This window comes from Bos mutus, chromosome 11, assembly GCF_027580195.1.
Source record: "Bos mutus isolate GX-2022 chromosome 11, NWIPB_WYAK_1.1, whole genome shotgun sequence".
Taxonomy (NCBI): Eukaryota; Metazoa; Chordata; class Mammalia; order Artiodactyla; family Bovidae; genus Bos; species Bos mutus.
In genome coordinates, this window is record NC_091627.1 from 39481469 (window position 1) to 39505509 (window position 24041).

Consider the following 24041-nt stretch of genomic DNA (forward strand, 5'->3'; position numbering starts at 1 on the left):
TTTAAAGGGTGGACATTGACATCACAAATGCAACACGGAATAGATAAGTGGTGATATTTACAGAGTGACCAAGTGGCGAATTTTCACTATTGAGTAATCAACTTCTCTGATATTATGTTATGTGGTTGGGTCTTAATCCTGAAAAAGGAGTTTGCTGGGGTGTGGCATTGATAGGAACATGGCCTTTTTCAAAGTGATCCTTCTGGACAGAGATTTCTGCACCTGAAATCTGATATAAAGGTCGAAGTTGCACTGGGCAGCCTCACTTGCTCCAGCAGCTTCTTTTCAGGCAAGATGAAAATCCTTGTGAGTATTTGTTTATGCTTCTTTATACTCTTATGGTAACTGCTTGCAGAGAATGTTCACATCCAATATGTGTTGGTTTTCAGGGGTCTTAGACAAATACGCATGCTTCTAAGTTTCTTGACTGAATTAATGCTGTCTTTGGCAGGAATGATGTCAAATATTAATTAGTCCATATTTATTTGTCCTTTGTTTCTTGAGATGTTTACTAAGAAAATACAAAGAAAAAATGGGAAATAGCTAGGGAATTTTAATTTGTAATATTATAATAATAATAATTCCTTATTGTGAAATTTGGAGGGAATATAGGCATTTTAGGATAACTATACTTACCATCTAAAAGGGAAATAGTCATTTGAAAATAGTAATATCAGGGACCTTCCTGGTGGTGAAGCAGTTAAGGCTCCGTGCTTCTGCTACAAGGGGTACAAGTTCAGTCCTTGGTTGGGGAACTAAGATCCTGCATGCCATGAGGTATGGTCAAAAGTAATAATGATATCAATAATAAAAAAAATCTGCCATTTCCCAAGTGCAGACTAGGCCTTATGCTGAACATTCACATGAATCACTTCGTCTATTCACTGCAACAAGTGTATGTGTGCTATGCTCATTTGCTTCTGTTGTGTCTGAACCTTGCACGACCCTATGGACCACAGCCTGTCAGGCTCCTCCGTCCTTGAGATTCTCCCTGCAAGAATACTGGAGAGGGTTTCTTACTCTAGGGGGTCTTCCTGACCCAGGTATTAAACCTGTGTCTCCTGCATTTCCTGCATTGCAGGCGGATTCTTTACTGCTGAGCTACTGGGGAAGCCACTGAACTGAGTAGTATTGCCCCATTCTACAGGTGAAGAGATTGAGGCACAGAGGAATATGATTTCCCTAGGCCAGGAAATGTGGGGTTTAGTCTTAAAATCTATCCATCTTAGGCCCCACATACAGAAGCAATCATGGCAGAGCAGCCCTGCCGTGACCACTCCAACTGATCCCGGCCCTGGTCCCGGTCTCCCATAGCTTCACACGGCAGCGCTCCATAGACAGTGAACTATGATCTATTGCAGCATGGAGCCTCTACCCCTTATTCTCACTGAGTTGTTGAAGGAGAGAGTAATATAAGTACCTCCCCATAAGCTGTCAAACACTGACAATTTAATGAGTTCCTTCTCCCAGGATCTCTTGATTTTCCAAGAGAGATCTAACCCCCAAATGCACACCTAGGACGGTGGTGTATTAATCACATTGTTGGGTGGGTGGCTATTTGGGGGCAGGGGACATTTCCTGACTAATCATTCCACTAAGGTGCTCAGCCCTCCACCCATCTAACTCAAGCTTCTGTATTTGACCCATTAAACAGAACACGTAGGAGTGTCAGAGGTTACTAGAGCTGGCCTTGGAGCCCAGGTTTTCCGTATGTGAGTAGACAGGTTGGACATCTGCACTTAGGTCCATGTTAGACATTCTACCCAGTCACCAGGACAGAAATATTACTGATGAGATGCAAAGGGAAGTAGGAAAACCTCACTGCTGCTGCTGCTGCTAAGTCACGTCAGTCGTGTCTGACTCTGTGAGACCCTATAGATGGCAGCCCACCAGGCTCCCGTCCCTGGAATTCTCCAGGCAAGAATACTGGAGAGGGTTGCCATCTCCTTCCCCAGTGCATGAAAGTGAAAAGTAAAAGTGAAGTCGCTCAGTCATGCCCGACTCTTCGCAACCCCATGGACTGTAGCCTACCAGGCTCCTCCGTCCATGGGATTTCCCAGGCAAGAGTACTGGAGTGGGTTGCCATTGCCTTCTCTGAAACCTCACTGACAGGTACTAAAAACATCTGCCCCTCTGAAGAATCTCTCCATCAGCAGTCTCAATGACAGTGCAGTGCCCTGTGATGTTCAGAACAGGGAACACAAAACCAGCATCAGCATATTGAATGAGACCCTTGTACAACTGCAGCAAGATGTCAGCAATGCCCCTGGGTCAGTCTCACATTCTGCTGGCCTAACACTTGTCTGATGGCATCACTAATGGGAATGTGGATGTTTTCTTTGATGTCAGCCTCAGAAGTTATTTGTGCCTCCACAATCTGATTTTCATGGTTTCCCTTAGGAATACATGGGTACCCCTATCACCCATGAATCTATTTTAAATCTGTCTTACTCTCTTTATCTCAAGGAATTAAATAATTTTTTAAACCAAAAACCACAACTTGATTCCTGACTACTAAAGCCAATGTGAATACCTCCAGGGTCCTCCTCTTAGTAAAATGACCCCTTTCTTACTGCTCATTTCTCCCAAGTATTTTTTAAAAATTTATTACTATTATTATTATTATTACTTTTAACACCAAAAAGCATCTTGTATTTCTCCCAAGTATTTTTCTGGCATATTCTTTCTAGAAGGTTGTGTTGTTGGGAAGGGTCAGGAATTTGGTAACAAAAGGAGAACTAATCTGAAAATTAGAAAAAACTCACCAAATGCCTGTCAAATGAATGAGTGTTGGCACATTTTGGAAATGGACTGCTGACCATCCATGACCTCCCCCCAGTGTCTTTAAGTATGTTTTCTGAGATATTTGTGCTTGTCCTGTGTCACCCCACTCCAAATGACAACCCTATTATGAATGGATGTGACTGATCTGTTTTTCAGGTGGTATTTCTGATGGCACTGGCCATCTTTGGGACACAATCTTTGGGAAATGAGGTGAGTTAGTTCACTATAGATATTATATCCTAGAGATATTGGGAGAGCAAAAAGAAGACACAAAATAATCTGAAGGACAGTGGGGAGTCTACATGCCCTACGCGTGGGATGAAATCCCAGAAATAACCAATAACAGAAACAATAAGGCTGACTATTTCTTCCAATCACAATACCTTAAAAATATAACCCATCGCTTTAAAATGTGGTCAATTTCATTTCTCATGTGATGTCATTGCTTTGCCCATGTATAATTCAATGAACTAAGAGGAAGACCTTTGCATTCTTATTTTAGCATGGGCTTTTGGTCTGGGATGCCAGTGGGAACATCTCAATGTTCAATCTCTTGTTCAAAGCAATAGAAGGCTTTACTTTGCTGGGAGGGTTGCCTTTCAAATGCACATGGTTTGTGAAAACACCATTATGTCTTTGTCAATCTAGGTTTATAACATCATTAGCCCAACTGACAAAGGTGGCCAAATTCAGGAGACGATGACAGTTGACAATGAAAAAAATGCTGCCATCATTAACATCCATGCAGGATCATGCTCCTCTACCACCATTTTTGACTATAAACATGTAAGCAGCAATATTTTATATTCTTCAAGAATGGACTCCTACAGGGTGGAGGGACAACCATTTATCATGCATTTGAATTCCAGGATCTATCCTTGTAATTCTTTCAGAATTTCCTTACTTCTTCTTTTCCCATTTCTAATTTAAAAATTGATGAGACAGGAAATATACAAATTTGCTTGATTTTTTCAGGTAGGAAGCCTGATGATGCTGGCTCATTACAGGCTCAGAAAGTGCCTAGAAGACTGACTAAAACCCAGGGCAAGGCCTGGCACACAGGCTCTCAAAAATATTTCTCAAATGTGTGAGTGAAGTAGGGCTTCTTCTAATACAAAAAATTTTGCAGAAAGAGAGCAATCATGAAACAAGCAGTCACAAAATAGCAGAAGTCCTGAACAGCTACATAGTTAACTATGTACATAGGATATGAAATAAATTATACTTTTGGAAGAATTAAAGCATGTTAACTTAAAAACATTATGCTATTTCCAAGTTTCAATTGCTGGAATTAACAATAAATCTCAGAAACCTGTTCAGAAAACTTATTCCATCCTTGATTCATTCATTTATGTTTTTGTTTTCCATTTGTTCCACCTGGGTGACAAACCTGCTTTTATCTATGGAGAGAGTTATGCGCTGTGGATATAAGTAGTCCACAGTCTATGGCACTGGGCATTTGAACTTGCTTTTCTTGTAGAAACCTCCTCCCTGCCTCTGTCCCACTGTTATTGGGAGTTTCATGACACATTTGAAAGCATCAGGTCTTAGTTTTCAAGGAGTTGTGCTGAAATTCTTTTTAAGCAGATATCAGGGAAATCCCAAAAGTATCTTTAAAAAGTAGCATGGTGAGAAGTTGGTATAAGCCTCTCCATTATCATCAGGCTTGGCTTCTGGATTTTTGGATTTTAGGAACTGGAAATTAGTGAGAACTAAAAATTAGGGACTAGAAAGATTTGCATTATATACAATCTTATATGCTGAATAATTATTTGGAACTATGCAGAGAAAATTCCACTCCAGATGAATATTCCAGAAGGTTCCTTTTGGCTCCAAGTTCTTCACCTTCCATTGTTCTTCCAATCCCAACTTCCTTCATTCCATCCTTATGCAGCCAGCTTGGGTTTGAGGTGGAGAAAAGATGAAGAGAAGATGGTGAAGAGGGGAGAGGAGAGTCAATGAAACATGTATGTGTGGAGCATGAGGGTGGTGTGGATATGTTGAGGAGATCTTCTAAAGCAGTACTGTCCAGTGGAACTTTCTGCAATGGTAGAAATGCTCTGTATCTGCATTTTCCAATAGGGAAGCTACTAATCACTTGTGGTTACAGAGCACTTGAAATATGTGATGGAGGAAGTACAGTTTAAATTTTATTTAATTTGACTTTAAATGTAAATGGAAACTTGTGGCTGGTAATTAACACATTTGAAAGCACAGTATTTACTCCAAATTGAGGACGTGGAAGAACAAAATCAATAGAGAGAGACAAAGAACAATTTCTCCTTAACCTTTCAAACCCCAAACTGCAAAACCAAAACGTGAAAAGTGAGAGACACATCAAGAGTTTACAGAAATTTAGAGATAGAAATGACAAGTGAAAAAGTGAAATGATGCGGTAAATGGATTGCAGCTTGAAAATCTTACTGTGCATGTTTGAAGCTTTCCTGAAGGGCTGTACTCACTAAGTTCAGAACCCAGGGAACTGGGAGGGGCAGTGACTGTGCTCTTGCTGCTTTAGGGCTACATTGCGCTCAGGGTGCTCTCCAGAAGAGCCTGCTACATCCTGAAGATGGACCACAAAGCCATCCCTGCTCTGGACCAGCTCAAACGGTACATCTTTGAGAGGAAGGTAATTATGGGGTAGCCTTAAGTATTCCCTGCTCTTGAGCCAGAGAATATAGGGTCCATGGAGAAATGAAGAGGGGAAGGGATAAGGATACGGTACTCTCCACTTTAAAGCATTTTCATATACATTGATTTTAGAGCAGGAATATATCTCTTAGCTTGAGTTCCACTATGCAGCCCCCAGGTATAAGAACTTATAATACAAAGGCTGCCTCTGCTCAGCCCTAGATATGTGTCCTCAGGCAAACTACTTACTTCCTTAGAAAGTAAAAATAACAATTAAAAATTTAAAAACCTATCATAAATGCCAGTGTCTTTGTAGAAAGGACTAACTGCTCTTTTCTTAAAACAAGGCTTCAGGAAGTAATGATTGGGAGGAAAAATGAGTGAAGTTATAATATCCAATAACACAATGCTGCAAGTAAATACAATATAGTGAGAATAAGCAAACATTGTGTGAGGCTAGGAACCCGAGGTTTAATTTTCCTTTTGTGTCTTCTCATTGGGCACAGGATTCACTCTCTCTAGGTTTCATTGTCATTAGCTGCAAAATAACATTGATAATAATAATGAGGCTTCTCTACAGACCAAGCGGTCAGAAGAAATGATGTCTTGAGATCCCTGACCACCTTCTGTTCAATAATCTGAAAGAGAAAAAGTCACAATTTAGAATAAGGTACACCAGATTGTATTGATTTATTTCATCTTATTCCACTCTGTCGTACTGATCTAGGCTTTGAACAGCATGTTCTCTGACAAATACATCTGGGTCAAGTACAACCCACTGAAGTCTCTGATCACACATGTGGATTGGTTCCTGTTTGGATCACCCATCAGGCAGCTTTGCGAACATGTCCCCTTATATCAGGGGGAAGTGGCTGATAAGACACGTAAGTACCAATAAATCATTCCTTCACCAAATATTTTCTGACTGCTGCAATATGTCAGGCACTCTGTTAAGTGCTGTGTGAGATACAAATAAATATGAAACATGACTCGATTTGGTTTATTGGGGGAATTAAATATCTTTCTTGTGTGGAAATGCTTCTAAATGTTGGGGGAGACACAGAAATGAATAAAACTCTGCCCCCAAGGAACACATGATCTGGTGGAGAAGTTAATTCATTAAGATAGGGGATGGAATAAAAAGAGATTCCTTTGGGACCAAGGAAAAACTATTGGATTTTCTAAAGTATAGTATAGGGCTTCCTTGGTGGTTCAGTGGTAAAGAATCCACCTGGAATGCAGGAGACACAGGACATGTGTGTTCGATCCCCAGGTTGGGAAGATTCCTTTAGAGTAGGAAATGGCAACCCACTCCAGTATTCTTGCCTGGGAAAATCCCACAGTCAGAGGAGCCTGGCAGGCCCATAGGGTCGCCAGGGGTCAGACATGACTGAGCAACTGAACACAAAGTTCAGCATGGTAACTCTGGTTAATAATATGGTATTGTACACTTGAAAGTTGCTGACAGTAAAGATTAAGAATTTCTACCACACAAACACAAAAGGGTTAACTACAGGTAGTGATGGATGTGCTATTTTGACCTTCTATAATGTATCTGTATATCAAATTATCATATTGTACACTTTGGTGGTGGCTTAGTCACTAAATCATGTCCGGCTCTTTGTAACCCAGTGTACCGTAGCCTGTCAGGCTCCTGAGTCCATGGGATTTTCCAGGCAAGAATACTGGAGTGGGTAGCCATTTCCTTCTCAGGGGTATCTTCCTGACCCAGGGATCGAACCTGAGATTCCTGTGTTGAAGGTGGATTGTTTACCACTGCGCCACCAGGGGAGCCCCAATATATTGTACATTTTAAATATATACAAATATATTTGTCAATTGTTTCTCAAAAAGGTTAAAGAGCAATCAGAATTTAGGATAAGATTGGTCCAAAAAAGAGCAGGCAAAGTGGACTGACAGACGGGGAATAAAAACTCTGATTTATCCAGGTAACATATGTCACTGCAGTCATTCCTGGTATTTTTGCACAAAACTGCTAAATATGGCCAATTATTAAGAGTGGCCAGAGTGAAAGAGAGGCTGGATCACAGACAGTGAAGGCAGCAAGAAAAATTCCTCAGAGTAGTGGGAGGTAGATAAAGAAGAAAAGAAATGGTGTTTATTACCTTTCTATTGCCCAGGTGTTAAGGTATTTTTCTTTTAATAAGGTCATTAGTACTTACAAGTAAAGGCACACTGGCATGCCATCAATGCAGAATGCCATGGCATCAACTGAGTCAGAGAGTACTTCCAGGAGTTGTTAGTCTTATTTAAGCTAATATATAATTATTCTTTACAAGTATAGCTGAAATCTTGAGCAACATGAAATTATATGTACAACCCCTTGTCAAAACATTTACAAAAGGGCATTGGTTTGCTAAATTAAACCTAATTTGCTAACGTCTTCATTCTCTTTCTTTCAACAATTTCCCCCTTTTCAGATAATACTGGTGCTGGAGTCTGCGCAAAGGCTGGGCTCCTGGGCATCTTGGGAATTTCCGTCTGTGCAGATGTTCACGTGTAAGGCATTCAGCTCACTGGTTTCATCTTTTTAAAGAAATACACTCTTGGTTTCCACTCAACACCCAAATTAAATTCTTTCTCAATGCCCCAACTAATTTGGAGATTCACTAGTAAAACACGACTAGTATATTTATAGATATCTGCGTGTTTGTTTTTGTAAACCACAAAGGGAAGCCAAATGATGTTTACATCAATATATGACAGAAATTGCCAGGATTTCAAATAAAGTGCATAGTGTGAAAATTCCCAGATAATATAGGTGAGTTACATACAGGCTGGTCACTTATGTGCAAGTCTCCATTTTTGCATCTGTCATTTAGACCAGCTGCCCATCTCTCCATCCAACACACTGAGGTAGCTTAGGTAGGGCAGGGGCTCAGGTGACAGGAACTTCCACCTAATGAGAGGGATAGTTTATTTATACCCTTTAAAGACAACTTGACTGATCAGATGATGCAAACTTTATAAATAAAATTTATGTTATCAAGTATACCTTCTGACAAAGTCCCCAGCTTTGAGGGGCATTTATGTAACTTTTAGTTCATCAGATTAGTGACTCAACTGTAATAAACACTATCATGACATATTTCATCCCAGAGTGTGGAGAGAGAGGGGGAGAAACACCCATCACCTAGAGAGAGATGCATATTCCTGAAAGTTTTACAGGAGTGAGGACTTGACTGGGAATATCAAGTCAATGTAGGAGGAAACAATTTCTAACATTTCAAATAAATTGCAAAAGGTGGGCAAATTTCCAGCTCATATAATTAATTCTCATATGGACTGGTCAGTGAATGCAAGTTCAGAACAAAGAGGAACTACTTTAGCAAGAATTTCTATCGTCAATTGCTCCTATTTCTAACATATAATCCTTAATAACCATTAGCACCAGGATAGATATGCTGGCAAAACTACCATAGTAAAGAAAGTTATTTTCTTGTTAGGCAATGAGTCATTTATATGAAACCGTTTGAGAACAGCAGTAAAGAGTGTATAATAAAGTGTCAAACAAAAGTAGAATATATTAGCTGGGCTCCTAATGTTTGCAAATGATGGCACCCAAATCAAAATAACAGGTGGGAGTGGCGAGGTGGGAATTTATTGTCTCGTCTACCAAACGAAGATAGGTATGTTTTGGTCTTGGTTGGCCAGAACTAGGTGCTTGAAGGTGACCAGACTATCTTTTTCCACTCTCAACACTCTTCCTCTCCACATGCCATAGTCAGTATCTTGCATTAGCTTTCTCCATGGTGGTAAAACCAACATGACTATGAGTCCCAAGGTCTCCATCTTCCTTGTGTCATCATCAGAAGGAAAGGACTCTTAGTTCTAATTTCAAATTAGCTTGACTTTAAATTACCAGGAAGATAAAACAATTATAAATCTATGTACACTCAATGTCAGAGCACTTAAACATAAAAAGCAAACATGAACAGATCTAAAGGAAGTAGACAGCAATATAATAATCATGGGGGACTGCAACACCCCACTTTTAATAATAGATTTTTCACAGAAAATCAATAAGGACACAGCAGACTTGAAAACTATAAACTGAACAAGCCTGGCAACATATAGAGAATATTTCACCCAACAGTAGCAAAAACACATTCTCCATAAGCACTCATGGAACATTCTGTAGGGCAGATCATGCTAACCCAGAAAACAAGTCTTAACAAATTTAAGAAGATTGAAATCATTCCAAGTATCTTTCCCAACCACAATGGAATAAAACTAGAAATCAATAACAAGAGGAAAGTATTCATAAGTACATGGGAATTGAACAACATACACTCGAACAACCACTGAGTTCAGAGAGAAGTCAAAGGGAAATTAGAAAATATCTTGGGACAAAAATGAAAACAGAATTAATATCTTCCCTCCCCAGCCCTTACACAGGGACTCCTTCTGGAGAACATTTAATGCAGCCCCAGCTTCCTTGTAGCTTACATTTGACTCACTTCTTGTAGGCATGGGCCTGTCCTATTTGATTTGCTTCTCCTAATAAGTTTAATTGAAGTGTAATTGGCCTACAACACTTAGTTCCAAGTGCACAAGATAGTGGTTTGATATTTCTATACATTATAATATGGTCACCATCAGTCTAGCTACCACCTGTCATCATACAAAGATACTGCATTATAAATGACTATAATCCTAATACCTCACCTTAATTTTGTAACTGAAGTTTGTACCTTTTAATCTCCTTTAACTATTTTACTCATCCCTCCACTCCTTTACCCTCTGGCAACTACCTGTTTGTTCTCTGTACCTATGAGTCTGTTCTGTTTGTTCATTTGTTCTGTATTTTGAGTCCACATATAAGTGGAAATATATGGTGGTTATCTTTCTCTGTCTGAACTATTTCGTGTAGATTAATATCCTCTAGGTCCATCCAAGTTGTTGCAAATGGCAAGATTCAATATTTTTATGGCTAATAGTCTGTTGTGTGTGTGTGTATCCATTCCACTTATTCCACTGTGCATGCTGCTGCTAAGTCGCTTCAGTCGTGTCTGACTCTGTGCGACCCCATAGATGGCAGCCCACTAGGTTCCTCTGTCCCTGGGATTCTCCAGGCAAGAATACTGGAGTGGATTGCCATTTCCTTCATCAATGCATGAAAATGAAAAGTGAAAATGAAATTACTCACACGTGCCCGACTCTTAGTGACCCCATGGACTGCAGCCTACCAGGCTCCTCCGTCCATGGGATTTTCCAGGCAAGAGTACTGGAGTGGGTTGCCGTTGCATATATACATCTTATTTTTCTATTCATCTATGGGTGGACACTTAGGTTGATTTCATATCTTGAGTATTGAAATTAACGCTGTAGTGAACATATGGGTGCATATATCTTTTAGAATTAACATTTTGCTTTTTTCAGCTATATACCTGGGAGTGAAATTGATGGGTCATATGGTAATTTTATTTTAGTTTTTTTAAGAAAACTTCATATTGTTTTTCTTTATAGTGGCTGCAGTCATTTGTATCCATACCAACAGTGTACAAGGTGTTCCTTTTTCACCACAATAACATTTGTTATTTGTGGTGTTTTCGATGATAGCCATTTTGATATGTGTGTGGTGGTATCTCACTGTGGCTTGGATTTGCATTTCTTTGATGATTAGCAATTCTGAGCATTTTTTCATGTGTTAGTTGGGCTATGCATATCGTCCCTGGAAAAATGTCTATTTAGGTCTTCTGCCCATTTTTAAATTGTTTTTTTCTACATTGAGTTGTTTATATACTGTGGATATTAACCAATTTTCAACCGCATCATTTACAAATATTTTCTCCCATTTAGTAGGTTCTCTTTTTGTTTTGTTGATGGTCCCCTTTGCTGTGCAAGAGCTTTTAAGTTTAAATAAGCCCCTTTTGTTGATTTTTACTTTTTCTTTTTTTGCCTTAGGAGACATCCAAAAATATTGCTATGATTTATAGGCAAAGTGTTCTGCCTATATTTTCTTCTAGGAGTTCTATACTTTCAGGTCTTATATTTAAGCCTCTAACCCATTTTGAGAGGTTTTTTTTTTTTTTTTTCCATGTATGGTGTGAGAAAATCTTATAATCTCATTTTTTCCCACATAGTTGCCCAGTTTCTCCAGCACCAGAAGGATGTTTTCTGCTAGTCTTCAGATCATTCTTATCAACAGTTGCTCTGTACATAGAAGTAATTTTTGATGTGCCAGTAGAAGGAGGTGAGCACAGGGTCTTCCTACCCCATAATCTTGGCAAATCCTCCTCCTCATCTATTGTTGATCAGAATTTTCCAATCTCTACAGCAAAAACAAAACAAAACAAATCCACCAACTACCTAATCCCTATTCCCCATTCACATCTTTCCTGCCAACAGTAGTCGTTTCCTGTTTAAGTAGCCATTAAAAAGATCCTTCAATTTTAAGGAATATGTTCCTTATTTAGTTCCAAGGCTTCCATAATGATTAGTCTAAATCAGTGGTTTTCGGTTAGAGCTTTTTAATAGACTGTCTTGGTTTGTCATAGCTTTTCCCCCAAGGAGCAAGTGTCTTTTCATTTCATGGCTGCAGTCACCATCTGCAGTGATTCTGGAGCCCAAGAAAGTCTGTCACTGTTTCCGTTGTTTCTCCATCTATTTGCCACGAAATGATAGGACCAGATACCATGATCTTAGTTTCCTGAATATTGAGTTTGATGCCCAGGTAAATAGCACCCACCTGATGAGGCCAATGAAGCTGCTTCATAGGAGTAACTGCAGAGATAGTTTTAACTGTGAGGATGGTCCTTCTACCTCAGGCAGGAGTAGGAAGAAGAGGAGCAGCACATTCTCGGCAGGACAAGGGGCCCCCCTCTGACCCCTGGGGAATTTGAGAGCATGGAGTGGGCAGGGAGCCAGAGAGTAAGCTCTGGGCAGTCACTGCCCTCGGCTGGTGAACCTGCCCACCCAGACTCACAGATCTGGGGTTCGGGGCCAGTTGGCTCATCCCTGAGGCTGCAGAGAGGCAGGCGTGATGAGGACAGGTAGGGGAGCCTCCTTCTAGGGTGGAAAGAGCAGGGCTAGTGAAGGGAGCAAGACTCCCCTCAAGGGAGCCTATCATTGGAGCCTCATTCTTCAAGCTCAGAGGCAGGGAAATTGACCTCTATCTTGGGCCTCCTCCCTGAGAAAGGCCTAAGGGCAAGGGTGGAATTTTTGCAAGAATCTCAGAGATTTCTTGGCAGGAGGATTTTGAGCAGTTCCCAGCTGGGATTTAGACATGATCCTTCCACGGCATGTTGGCAGGAAGATAAAGACAAAGCTGAGGGAGATAGAAAGCTCAGGGAAGAGGGAACTGGGACATGGTCATACCCAGCAAGTCCTAGATGGGAGGAGTGGTGACGAACACCCTGTGACATCTGTCTTGTGCTCAGATTTGCCCCCAGTCCAGTCTCCAGAGGGCTCAAGCTTCAGGCTCCAGGGTGGTGAGTGGGAGCTGTGAGCAGAAGCAAAAGAAGAGAGAAGCCTTTTCTCACTACACTTGCTCGAAGAAACCAGAGCAAACGTTGCAGCAGTGCGAACAACTGACAACAAACCCCAGGGGGAGACACACTTCCCTATTTCACGATAAGTCCATGACCCGCTGAGGCTGAGACAGCAGTGTCTGCCCGGGGCGCATGCTCAGTGGAGGCGTGGCAGATGTGACTGCTCAGCTGAGAGCACCTTGGGCTGTGGGTTCCCAGTCCCTTCCGCCCAGACCTAAGAGGCAGCATTGGAGATGTAGACAGAGGTCAGTGACAGCAGCTGTACCAAGAAATGGGGGAAAAAAAGAAAAGAGAATAGAAGATTTCCCTGCTTAGAAGATGAATGGTTTCATAAGCCAGTTCAAAGATTATTGCAAAAGACCTAGCGAGAAGCTTGGGTTCTTCAGTCACAGATGGAGGAAAACACTTTGCTATGAATATTAATGTGATTGCATCTTAAACAGAAGGCTGGTGGTGTTGATAACATGGAATATGTTTGGGTCAGGGTGAGGGGTACTGGCTTGAGATTCAAATATGGTGAATTTCGCTGAGTGATGGATTAAGGATAAATATTACAATGGTCATCAGTAGGGTGGTGCTGTAGACAGGAATGTTTATGTCTCCTTAAAATTCATATGTTGAAATTCATATGTTGTGGGATTAGTCTCCTATAAAAGAGGCCCTAGAGAGCTCCCTTTTACCTTCTACCATGTTAGGACACAGTGAGAAAACGGCTGTCCGCATGAGGAAGTGGGCTTTTATCAGACACCAGATTTGCTGGTGCCTTGATCTTGGACTTCCCACCCTCTAAAAATGTGAGAAATAAATGTTTGTTGTTTACAAGTCACCCAGTCTATGACAGTTTGGAATTTTGCCCCTTCCAATCCCATTTCCTAAAATATCTAAATCCTGGTGCACACATGGAAGATTCTTTATGAGATGAAGATTGAGCCTGAAGGACCCGAAGGACCAAAATCTATCTTGACAAGTTCTGTAAGGTCTAGAGCAGTGGTCTCCAACATTTTTAACACCAGGGACTTGTCTCCTGGAAGGCAATTTTTCTGCAGACCGGAGTCAGGGGGAGCGTTTCAGGATTATTCAAGTGCATTACCTTTATTGTGCACCTTATTTCTGTTATTATTACATGAGTTCCAATTCAGATTATCAAGCATTATCAAGCATTAGATCCCAGAGATTGAGGATCTCTGGTCTAGAGGACTATGCTAGTTGTTTCTCAGAGTTGGTATAGAGCTCTTACAGCCCAGTCAATGATAGCCAAACATGGCAGGCCTTGAACCAAGAATTTCCTGAAGGAAAGCAGTCTAGCTGGCAGAATGTCTGTGGGGAGGGTAACAGATGGAAAGACACATGGTGGATGTCGGGAGGTGGGATGTCTAAAGTCTCCTGGAAGTAACTGCGATGTTATAGTGATCAGGTGGAGCCCCGAGATGATGGGAAATTTAGAAACAGCTGAAGCTCAGATGTCCAGAGGGGAAGATGTGATAGATACCAGAACCAGTCAGTAGGCAGCAGGGGTCCAGTAACTGTAACAGGGACTCAGGCACCTGGGACCAGATAGGGACTGCTCCTGAAGATGCTCGGGGCTAGATGTCAGGGATAAAGCATACACTAGTCAAGGAAGGACTGATAGCCATGGGGACTTAACTCCAGGGACACTTTAGGTCAAGCCTTGAGGGCAAGACGATGCTTTGTGGGCCTCTGGTTGAAAAAGACTTAATCTGTCACATCTGTCTGATTCTTCCAGTCTGGATGCTCTGTGCAGGTATCTCCACCAGCCTTATCCTTGACAAGATGCTTGTGACCAAATGCATAGTTTCAGAGATCCTGGCCGACCCAGCCACACCTTATTTAAATCCAGCTAGAGGTTTATTCTGGGCCTTTCCCATACAATCACTTTTCCATTCGTAACTGTAAGTCACATCACATCATGACCTTGCAGAGCGGAGCTGAGCTCCAGCTCTGCCTGTGGCAAATCAGTGCTGAAATTCACCCCAGTCCGTCTACTCCACGCGCATGTGCGGTTCAGCAGTCCCCATCCCTCCCATTCCAGTCCTGTTTTATTTACTCCAAACTCCAGCATGACCTTTGGTGGATGTCTATGTATTTCCAGTACTCTTTCCTTGTTTATTCTGGTTTAGGCAGGTCAGGGATGTTCTGGGTGCTGTGGGTGGGGCTGACTAGGGATTCCCATGAAGGGGTTTAGACTGGTTCCAAAGAGAGGTCTGAGAGGCCTTGTTCATGCAGTTAACTCTCTCTTAGGGATTTTCACTGTGCAGGCTGGGCCACAGTGAACAGCATCAATTTGCAGGAGATGGAGATGTGACCTCAGACCTGAAAGCTTAAGTCAGGCTGTGGCTGATGTCTTTTTGTTCTTTCTTTCTTTGTGTCCCAGATTCTTCAGGAATTCTTCAAGGGACACACCAAAGAGAGGCCCTTAGAAATGAGACCTTCCAGGAGAGGCGTATTCTCCTCTGTGCCTTGCTTGTGTGTGATGGTATGGACAGCATGTGGATGGGAGTCCAGTAACTCTAGAGAGGATAGTGCAGGCAGGCAGTGCTCATATGTTAGATCAGGGAGGCAAGAAACTTTATTGTTCTAAGCCAACAGAATAGGGAGAAAGTATATTCAGTTTCTAGGTCACAAAGCTGGATCTTGGGTCAAAAGATAGGGGTAATCAGGCCTGAAATGAGCAGCTTTCCATTGGCAGAGGTGGGCTGGGTCCCTGAGCTCTGGGGTCAGGTCAGTGGCCCCAATCCAGACAGGTCTGCCCCTCACGTGGCTGACCTGGAGGTTCAGAGCCCAGGTATCTCCCCACAGATGGAGAGTCCCAGGAAAGACAGGAGTTGGATTTCAAAACAGGAATCTGGGTCAACAGCCAGTGCAGTACCTTTAAAAAGAAAGAGAAGCATTTTATTTAAAAGATCACTTAATTGCTCTAAGACTCTAAAGTAGAGTGGATATATTATGAGTTGCATCTAGATGAGGTGTGATGCTCAAGACAACGTCACTAACCAGAGACTTGGGAACAAAATGGAAGATCTCATCAATGCTGCAATAACGGGTCCCACATTCTTTTTTTCTATTTCTTTTATTGATCTTTAATCACCTTCTGAACCCCTTATTGCCAAATTCAGACTTAAATTGAAGAAAATAGGGAAAACCACTAGACCATTCAGGTATGACCTAAATCAAATCCCTTATGATTATACAGTGGAAGTGAGAAATATATTTGAGGGCCTAGATCTGATAGATAGAGTGCCTGATGAACTATGGAATGAGGTTCATGACATTGTACAGGAGACAGGGATCAAGACCATCCCCATGGAAAAGAAATGCAAAAAAGCAAAATGGCTATCTGAGGAGGCCTTACAAATAGCTGTGAAAAGAAGAGACGCAAAAAGCAAAGGAGAAAAGGAAAGATATAAGCATCTGAATGCAGAGTTCCAAAGAATAGCAAGAAGAGATAAGAAAGCTTTCCTCAGCAGTCAATGCAAAGAAATAGAGGAAAACAACAGAATGGAAAAGACTAGAGATCTCTTCAAGAAAATTAGAGATACCAAGGGAACATTTCATGCAAAGATGGGCTCGATAAAGGACAGAAATGGTATGAACCTAACAGAAGCAGAAGATATTAAGAAGAGATGGCAAGAATACACAGAAGAACTGTACAAAAAAGATCTTCACGACCCAGATAATCACAATGGTGTGCTCACTGACCTAGAGCCAGACATCCTGGAATGTGAAGTCAAGTGGGCCTTAGAAAGCATCACTACAAACAAAGCTAGTGGAGGTGATAGAATTCCAGTTGAGCTATTTCAAATCCTGAAAGATGATGCTGTGAAAGTGCTGCACTCAATATGCCAGCAAATTTGGAAAACTCAGCAGTGGACACAGGACTGGAAAAGGTCTGTTTTCATTCCAATCCCAAAGAAAGGCAATGCCACAGAATGCTCAAACTACCGCACAATTGCACTCATCTCACATGCTAGTAAAGTAATGCTCAAAATTCTCCAAGCCAGGCTTCAGCAATACGTGAACCGTGAACTTCCTGATGTTCAAGCTGGTTTTAGAAAAGGTCGAGGAACAAGAGATCAAATTGCCAACATCCGCTGGATCATGGAAAAAGCAAGAGAGTTCCAGAAAAACATCTATTTCTGCTTTATTGACTATGCCAAAGCCTTTGACTGTGTGGATCACAATAAACTGTGGGAAATTCTGAAAGAGATGGGAATACCAGACCACCTGACCTGCCTCTTGAGAAACCTGTATGCAGGTCAGGAAGCAACAGTTAGAACTGGACATGGAACAACAGACTGGTTCCAAATAGGAAAAGGAGTACATCAAGGCTGTATATTGTCACCCTGCTTATTTAACTTATATGCAGAGTACATCATGAGAAACGCTGGGCTGGAAGAAGCACAAACTGGAATCAAGATTGCCTGGAGAAATATCAGTAACCTCAGATATGCAGATGACACCACCCTTATGGCAGAAAGTGAAGAGGAACTAAAAAGCCTCTTGATGAAAGTGAAAGTGGAGAGTGAAAAGTTGGCTTAAAGCTCAACATTCAGAAAATGAAGATCATGGCATCCGGTCCCACCACTTCATGGGAAATAGATGGGGAAACAGTGGAAACGGTATCAGACTTTATTTTTTTGAGCTCCAAAATCACTGCAGATGATGACTGCAGCCATGAAATTAAAAGACGCTTACTCCTTGGAAGGAAAGTTATGACCAACCTAGATAGCATATTCAAAAGCAGAGACGTTACTTTGCCAACAAAGGTTCGTCTAGTCAAGACTATTGTTTTTCTTGTGGTCATGTATGGATGTGAGAGTTGGACTATGAAGAAGGCTGAGTGCCGAAGAATTGATGCTTTTGAACTGTGGTGTTGGAGAAGACTCTTGAGAGTCCCTTGGACTGCAAGGAGATCCAGCCAGTCCATTCTGAAGGAGATCAGCCCTGGGATTTCTTTGGAAGGAATGATGCTAAAGCTGAAACTCCAGTACTTTGGCCACCTCATGCGAAGAGTTGACTCATTGGAAAAGACTCTGATGCTGGGAGGCATTGGGGGCTGGAGGAGAAGGGGACGACAGAGGATGAGATGGCTGGATGGCATCACTGACTCGATGGACGTGAGTCTGAGTGAACTCTGGGAATTGGTGATGGACAGGGAGGCCTGGTGTGCTGGGATTCATGGGGTTGCAAAGAGTCGGACATGACTGAGCGACTGAACTGAACTGAATCATCCTCTTTAGCCCCCCAGCCTCTCAAGTTCTCTTTGTTTTCCTGCTGGAAGTTCTCGTTATGAAGAAGCCTTGTTCACTGGGTTAGTTTATACTCAGATGTAGTTGACAGACAACAGTGTAATGGGAAGTGGTTATTGACTCTTTCTGGAGCACCAGGGAGATTCTATTCTTATCTGGTAACTTCCCAAGCTGGTAGACACTGATCCCACTGTATCCCCATCAGGGATGCCAGCCACTAAGACATTTCTTTCCCAAAGTGTAGTCTATAACTGTCAGAGTCCTGCTTTACAGCATCTGGGCCGCCTGATAAAGAGGAGGACTGAGATTCTCCAGAGCCATGGGCCTCTATGGGGGATTCCAGGCACTGTGCTGCTGGGGTGGGGGGAAGGGAGGGGAGGCTGAAACTTTGGGTCAGCTGAGAGTATCCACCAGCTGTCAGTTTTCAGTGGCAAAATGACTGTCCTCAACCATTTGGTAAAGCTAAGTTCACTCTGCTTCCTGTTCTCAGTAATTGGAAGTCATCTCTACCACCAGAGGGAAATACATCTCAGGCCCCATTATTTTTATACCCAATTGCAAAGAAATGGAATAGACCTGAAAAGTGTCATTAGAATTTGTCAAGGACCTAAAAACCATTCCACACCTCTTGCCTCACCTGTGGTCTTGAGTTTCTAGGTAAGTGATTCATGTACCTTCTTTTTGCTGTTGGGCAAAATAAGTGGGGACTGCTCGGCACATGTCCTTGATGGGTGCTCCGAACTGGGCTAAGTTCTTGACCCGGCTTGGTAAAACAGTGTAGGTCAGGCCGTGAGTAGATGGATAATGCTTTGGAGCCTGGAAGATGTGACATTTCAAAAGGGTGAGACAGCAGGTAGAGGTGGCCCAGCAAGGAGGAAGCGTGAGAAACCTATTCCAGTGCATGGGGGCACTGGATGTCCAAAAATAGCCTTGAACCTGCACTAGCCCTTGAGTTTCCTCTCTAATAGCAATATTCTATCTGACCACAAGGTGGCAAAATTATTCCAGAAAAGTCTGTGTGCCTCTGTGACTCAATCTGTACTCCTTTTGCCCTTGAATTCTCAGCGCTTCCAGACTCCTGTGCTATTCTCTTTCTAATAATGATATACAATACATTTTAAGTTATGGTCTTCATTTATATTATGCTTTTTACTTGTTATAAATCAGATGAGGGGAATACTTATTACCTCTCTTTTTAAAAAGTGACAAATTATTTTATTTTTATGTGATCCAAAGGCATTTTCTTCCCCAGGAATCAGCAGCCCTGCTGCCATGGACATCAGGGACACAGCCCAAATGTGCTGGGTTGGTTATTTAAGCAAAATGATGCCAGATTTCAATGACTTCCCAAGGGCTTCCTTCTGATTTTTAATTTATCTGACAACCCTTGGCATTTAAGAGACAGGAAGAGAGTTTCAGGAGTCCTAAACTCATTTTCAACTAAAGATATTATGTGTGTATGAGCTTAAAGGGTCTGCAGGGGAGGAGAGGAGGTATGAGAATGAAAATACTCTAGTATTTCACTTTAATAATTCATATTCACTAACGTGTAGTTCACACCCTTTTGGAATACATCAAAATTATGTCATTGCATGGAATGCAAAGGTTCATTTTCATTAATGTGCTGTGACTTAAATAGGCCATGGATTGGACTTGGAGTCCTTTGCACGAAGATGGAATTCCATGGGCGTTAAGATCAAGTATGAAATGAATTCCCCAGCATGTACAGCATCATCTTAGGAGGTCAGAACGTAGAGTTCAAAAACACCAAACTAGGAGGGGACTCCAGTGAGCTGATCTCACTTACCTGGTGGTCCAGGGCCTTAACAATGTCATCCAAAGTTGGGAAGACAGCTTCATCCATCTTGGCCAGGACACAGGCCATCTTGCTAAACAACTTAGCCACCAAGAGGGCCTTAAAGCAACACAGCAGAACCCTGTCATTCATTTAGTCACAATACAGGGGCTCCTACTTGTCAACAGAGCTGCACATAGCTGTCCTTCAGACTGTGGTGTGGAGCATCCTGGCAGAGCAGGCCCTGGGCACCAGAGCAAAGTGCCAGCCACAGGACTGGCCTTGCACATGGGGCCCTGCTGCAGGCATCACGGAGGGTATCCCCTGGGGCACTCTGTGTACCACTAACAGACTGGGGGACTGGAGGGACAGGGGGTCGGCCACAGTGACAGTTCTGTTCATGGTCCTCAGCCGCCTCCACGACCCTCAGCTTCCCCATCTGCAAAGCAGGAAAAGTAGACTCTCTCCAGGGGGATGTCCTGAACAGATGAGACAGATAACGCCTGCCTGTGAAGCCAGTGTGTGAGTTAGTGTCCCTTCTGGGTTTACAAGATGAGGAGGAGCCTGGGCTTAGACCTCTAGGGTCAGATCCCGGCCCTCAATTTGTGACTAACTGCCCCCAACGTAGCCTTGGACCTGACCTTCGGCCTCTCTGAGCTTTGGAGTAAAGCAACGATTCTCCAGCTGAGTCTGACACTGAGCCCATCTCCCTCACCTGCTAGGGTTCTGACTTCTGTTCCATCAGGTGGAATTTTGCGAAATCTTCGTTGGAACAAAAGTCTTTATGGCTTAAAACAGAGTTACAAATCCCTGGCCTGCATGTCCTGTAAGAAGACTCAGGGAGCTGTGTCCTCCAGGAAATCAGGAGTGGGTCAGGTGAAGAATGGGGAGGACAGAGTCTGGGGAGGTCCAGGCATAGCAGAGAGAAAGCCTGTGTTTGTGGATTCTGTCCTGAGTGGGGAAAGTAGGAGCGGGGCTTCCGAACACCAGGGGCTGGATGGCAGAGGGTCATCCAGGGAGTGGGGGCTGTGGTCTTTTCCTTCACTTAATCCTCTGAATTCTTTCTAGTAGGAAAGGCAGCCATTGATTTTCCTTTGCAGATGAGGAAACCGAAGCACACAAAAGCTGCATCCTGTCTCTGGTTGCCTCGTGTCTCTGATTGCATCATGTCTCTGATTGTGTCGTGTCTCTGGTCATATAACTTTTCTATTGTGGAGCCTCTCTTCCCAATCCTGCCTCTTTCTTCCAGGTCATGCCTCACCATCCCTGACCACATGGGCAAGTGGAAGCAAGATTTCTAAAAGTGAAAATAAATTATTTTCCTGCTTTGGAAATAAACTGATTAAAATCTGAGAGCAAGACCAAAGAACCTCTATGGTACATACAAGTTGGAGGACATCAGGATTCTTAAAATAGCTCTCTTATTTCAGAGGCCTTCAGGAGCCCTGTGAAGTCAACACAGGAGAGGGACACAAAGCCTGCTGGATCCCTAGAGATCTCAGAAGCTCTTCCTATGGTCACTGGCTCAAAAGCAAGTCACTGCAAATGCACGAAAGCTGGTTCCTTACCAAGAGAGATGTATTCCCTCAAGATCCTAAACTTAGAGAGGCCTGTGTAGACAGGGTTCTCGTCTCTCTGGAAAAGCAGGAGGCTAAATTTTGGAGCAGGCAAGGCTTTCTTTGGCATTGTAATGAACGTGTTCTACATCTTACATTCTCGTAGTCCAAGACTCCATCCCATTCACTCAAAACATTGTTGTCTCGGATGCTGACCATACCTCGAAAGGCATTGACATGGATGCTCTGGGTCCCAACAGATCCATCCAGAGGATGGTTGTCACTGATGTTCTGGAGAAGAGAAGGCAGCAAGGAGAACAGTCCTAAGTCCAGAGTTCCTGCATTGCCCGTCTCTCGCAGGTATAAAGGGGTCCTCACAAGAAATTTGACAGAGGCCACCCCAGATTCCCTGGTGGCTCAGATGGTAAAGATTCCACCTGCAATGCAGGGCACCTGGGTTCAATCCCTGGGTTGGGGGGGTCCCTTGGAGGAGGGCATGACAGCCCTCTCCAGTATTCTTGCCTGGAGAATCCCCATAGACAGAGGAGCCTGGTGGGATACAGTCCATGGGGTTGCTAAGAGTAAGACATGACTGAGTGACTAAGCACAACACAGCACCCCAGATTATCACCTTTGAAGTACTTCTGCTTCAGGAGGACCAGACAGGTTGGACCCTCTCCACCCTCACTTACCATCAGGGCCAGAGATGGAGCTAGGAAAAGGACCATAAGGATTGAAGGCACAATCTGAAATGGAAACAAATGTCAGTGTACAGGGCTGGCTCCCTTAGCCTCAGATGAGCCCAGGGCGTGGGGCTCAGAGTGAGCCGAGGGTTGGACCCTTTTTAAAAGATCTGTAACTTTCATAGTGTCTCTTGCCCTAGAGGCCCCAGATGCATCAGGAGACTGTCATTCCGTGTGTTCTATATGGGATGTACTGGCTGCTCAAGAAGGAAAGCTTTATCGTTCATTCAAAGATACCTTTTGTTTTGCGCTACATCTGCTATCGATCACTGGGCTAAAGATTAGGCAACCTGACCAAGCACTTGATCTGCACATAGTGCAAGGCCATCTTAAGTCAAGTCGTAAAATAAGTGATAGTTCAGGTCCCCCATCTTCCTTTCTGTACCTCCTTCTTTCTTCCCAACCAGTGGGGACCCCCTCTCTGTCCCCTCTGGAATCTGATAATCCTTCCAATTTCCTCTCCTCCAGTTTCTCCCACCTTGCCTGAGCATAAAGATTATGCATCACTTGTTTACACCTTATTTTGAAATAGATTTGACTCAAGGGTGAGTGGTTCTTGAGATATTTGCAGGGAATCGTTTGCTCCTGCTGTGACCTGCCTAACCTACTGGAGGCATTTCAGACACCAGAAAATAAGTGAAAGAGAATTAGAAGGACGGGAACTGGCTAAGATAAATGTAGCGGAGAATCTTTCCCTACACTCACAGCTCAAGGCTCACTCAGCTCAAGAGCACTTACAACCTAAGCCGAAATCGACAGGAAACCCCTCCTCCCCTTCCCCACAATATCCTATGCAGTATTCTGCATGTGATGACACCATGAATGTGAGATACATCTTCAAAGAAAAAGACTACAGTTATTCTCTGAATAATAACCACAATGCAATGAGGTTAACCAAGGAAAAACATGTGATGCAGACAGCAATAATATTCTATTAAATGTTTCTTAGAATTAGTGCCATGTGTTAAATACACCTGAAACTTTCTTTGCTAGAAATTTATAAATAAGATGAATCTAGGAAGAAAAGACCCCAAAATATGAATATCTACTCAATCCCCAAAGATGGTTGACCTTTTAAGAAACTAGCTATTAATTCTTTTGGGACAGACCCATTTTCTGATATTCTAAAAAAAGAGAGGCTTACCAACAGGGAAGTTATGTGCCAAGTTAATATTTGGAAGTTCTATTTAGGGTTCATTTGAAGAGTCAATGGGAAAAAGGAACTGCTCCCTGGCTATTCTGGCTCTGAAAACATAGTTAACTATATTCAAAACCAGAAAAAATACTTACAAGGTGTTTCATACTGCCTCTTTCTCAGAACCTAGGCAACTTCACGCATAAAAGAATTTTCATGTCCTATTTGCTTTCTAAGTCTGGTTTATATAGTCTTGGACCTTTCAACTACTGCCATGGTAAAAGATTCTGGAAAATTAATCATAATCTGAATACCATTAGGGGGGGAAAAGGCAAGTTTATGTAATCACTGCTATCACTTTTCTTTAACTACTTCTAATATTTTCCTTTTACTCAAATACCTCCACTGGTTACATAAGGCAAACATGGCAAAGAACAAGGCTTTGTGGGCTGGCGTGCCCATAACATTAACAGTCAAGGAAGGATTGCAAATAGTAGATCTCACCAAATGGTCCTGATACAAAATCAGTGTTTACCATTTCTATTTCCCAGTCCAGAGAAGTTCTTTACTAATAGTGGAGGTGGTTGAGAAAAACCTTATGAAACCAAAAGAGTTG

At 42.6% G+C, this 24041-nt stretch overlaps 2 protein-coding genes across 2 annotated transcripts; one reads left to right on the forward strand and one right to left on the reverse strand.

Annotated features, from left to right (window-relative positions):
• Positions 1 to 294: 294 nt before the first annotated feature.
• On the forward strand, positions 295 to 7939 carry GKN2 (gastrokine 2). The gene is made up of 6 exons (XM_005893584.3): positions 295 to 306; positions 2941 to 2994; positions 3433 to 3570; positions 5303 to 5413; positions 6143 to 6299; positions 7857 to 7939. Exons 1-6 carry the CDS (start codon positions 295 to 297, stop codon positions 7937 to 7939), a joined length of 555 nt encoding a protein of 184 aa, XP_005893646.1.
• Positions 7940 to 15614: 7675 nt separating this feature from the next.
• On the reverse strand, positions 15615 to 23625 carry LOC102274755 (gastrokine-3). The gene is made up of 6 exons (XM_005893583.3): positions 23581 to 23625; positions 22240 to 22293; positions 21704 to 21838; positions 20004 to 20111; positions 18871 to 19012; positions 15615 to 15816 (listed from the first exon to the last, which is right to left on the reverse strand). The coding sequence occupies exons 1-6, from the start codon at positions 23590 to 23592 to the stop codon at positions 15722 to 15724; spliced, it is 546 nt and encodes a 181-aa protein (XP_005893645.1). The 5' UTR covers positions 23593 to 23625; the 3' UTR covers positions 15615 to 15721.
• Between the last annotated feature and the right edge of the window lie 416 nt (positions 23626 to 24041).

Bases quoted from the DNA above. Each gene is read 5' to 3' on its own strand.
- GKN2 (XM_005893584.3), top strand. The intron at 2,995-3,432 runs GTGAGTTAGTTC...TTGTCAATCTAG, and splicing joins CACAATCTTTGGGAAATGAG to GTTTATAACATCATTAGCCC. The intron at 6,300-7,856 runs GTAAGTACCAAT...CCCCCTTTTCAG, and splicing joins GGAAGTGGCTGATAAGACAC to ATAATACTGGTGCTGGAGTC.
- LOC102274755 (XM_005893583.3), bottom strand. The intron at 21,839-22,239 runs GTAAGTGAGGGT...TCTCTTCTCCAG, and splicing joins CTCCATCTCTGGCCCTGATG to AACATCAGTGACAACCATCC. The intron at 19,013-20,003 runs GTAAGTGAGATC...CACATCTTCCAG, and splicing joins TTAAGGCCCTGGACCACCAG to GCTCCAAAGCATTATCCATC.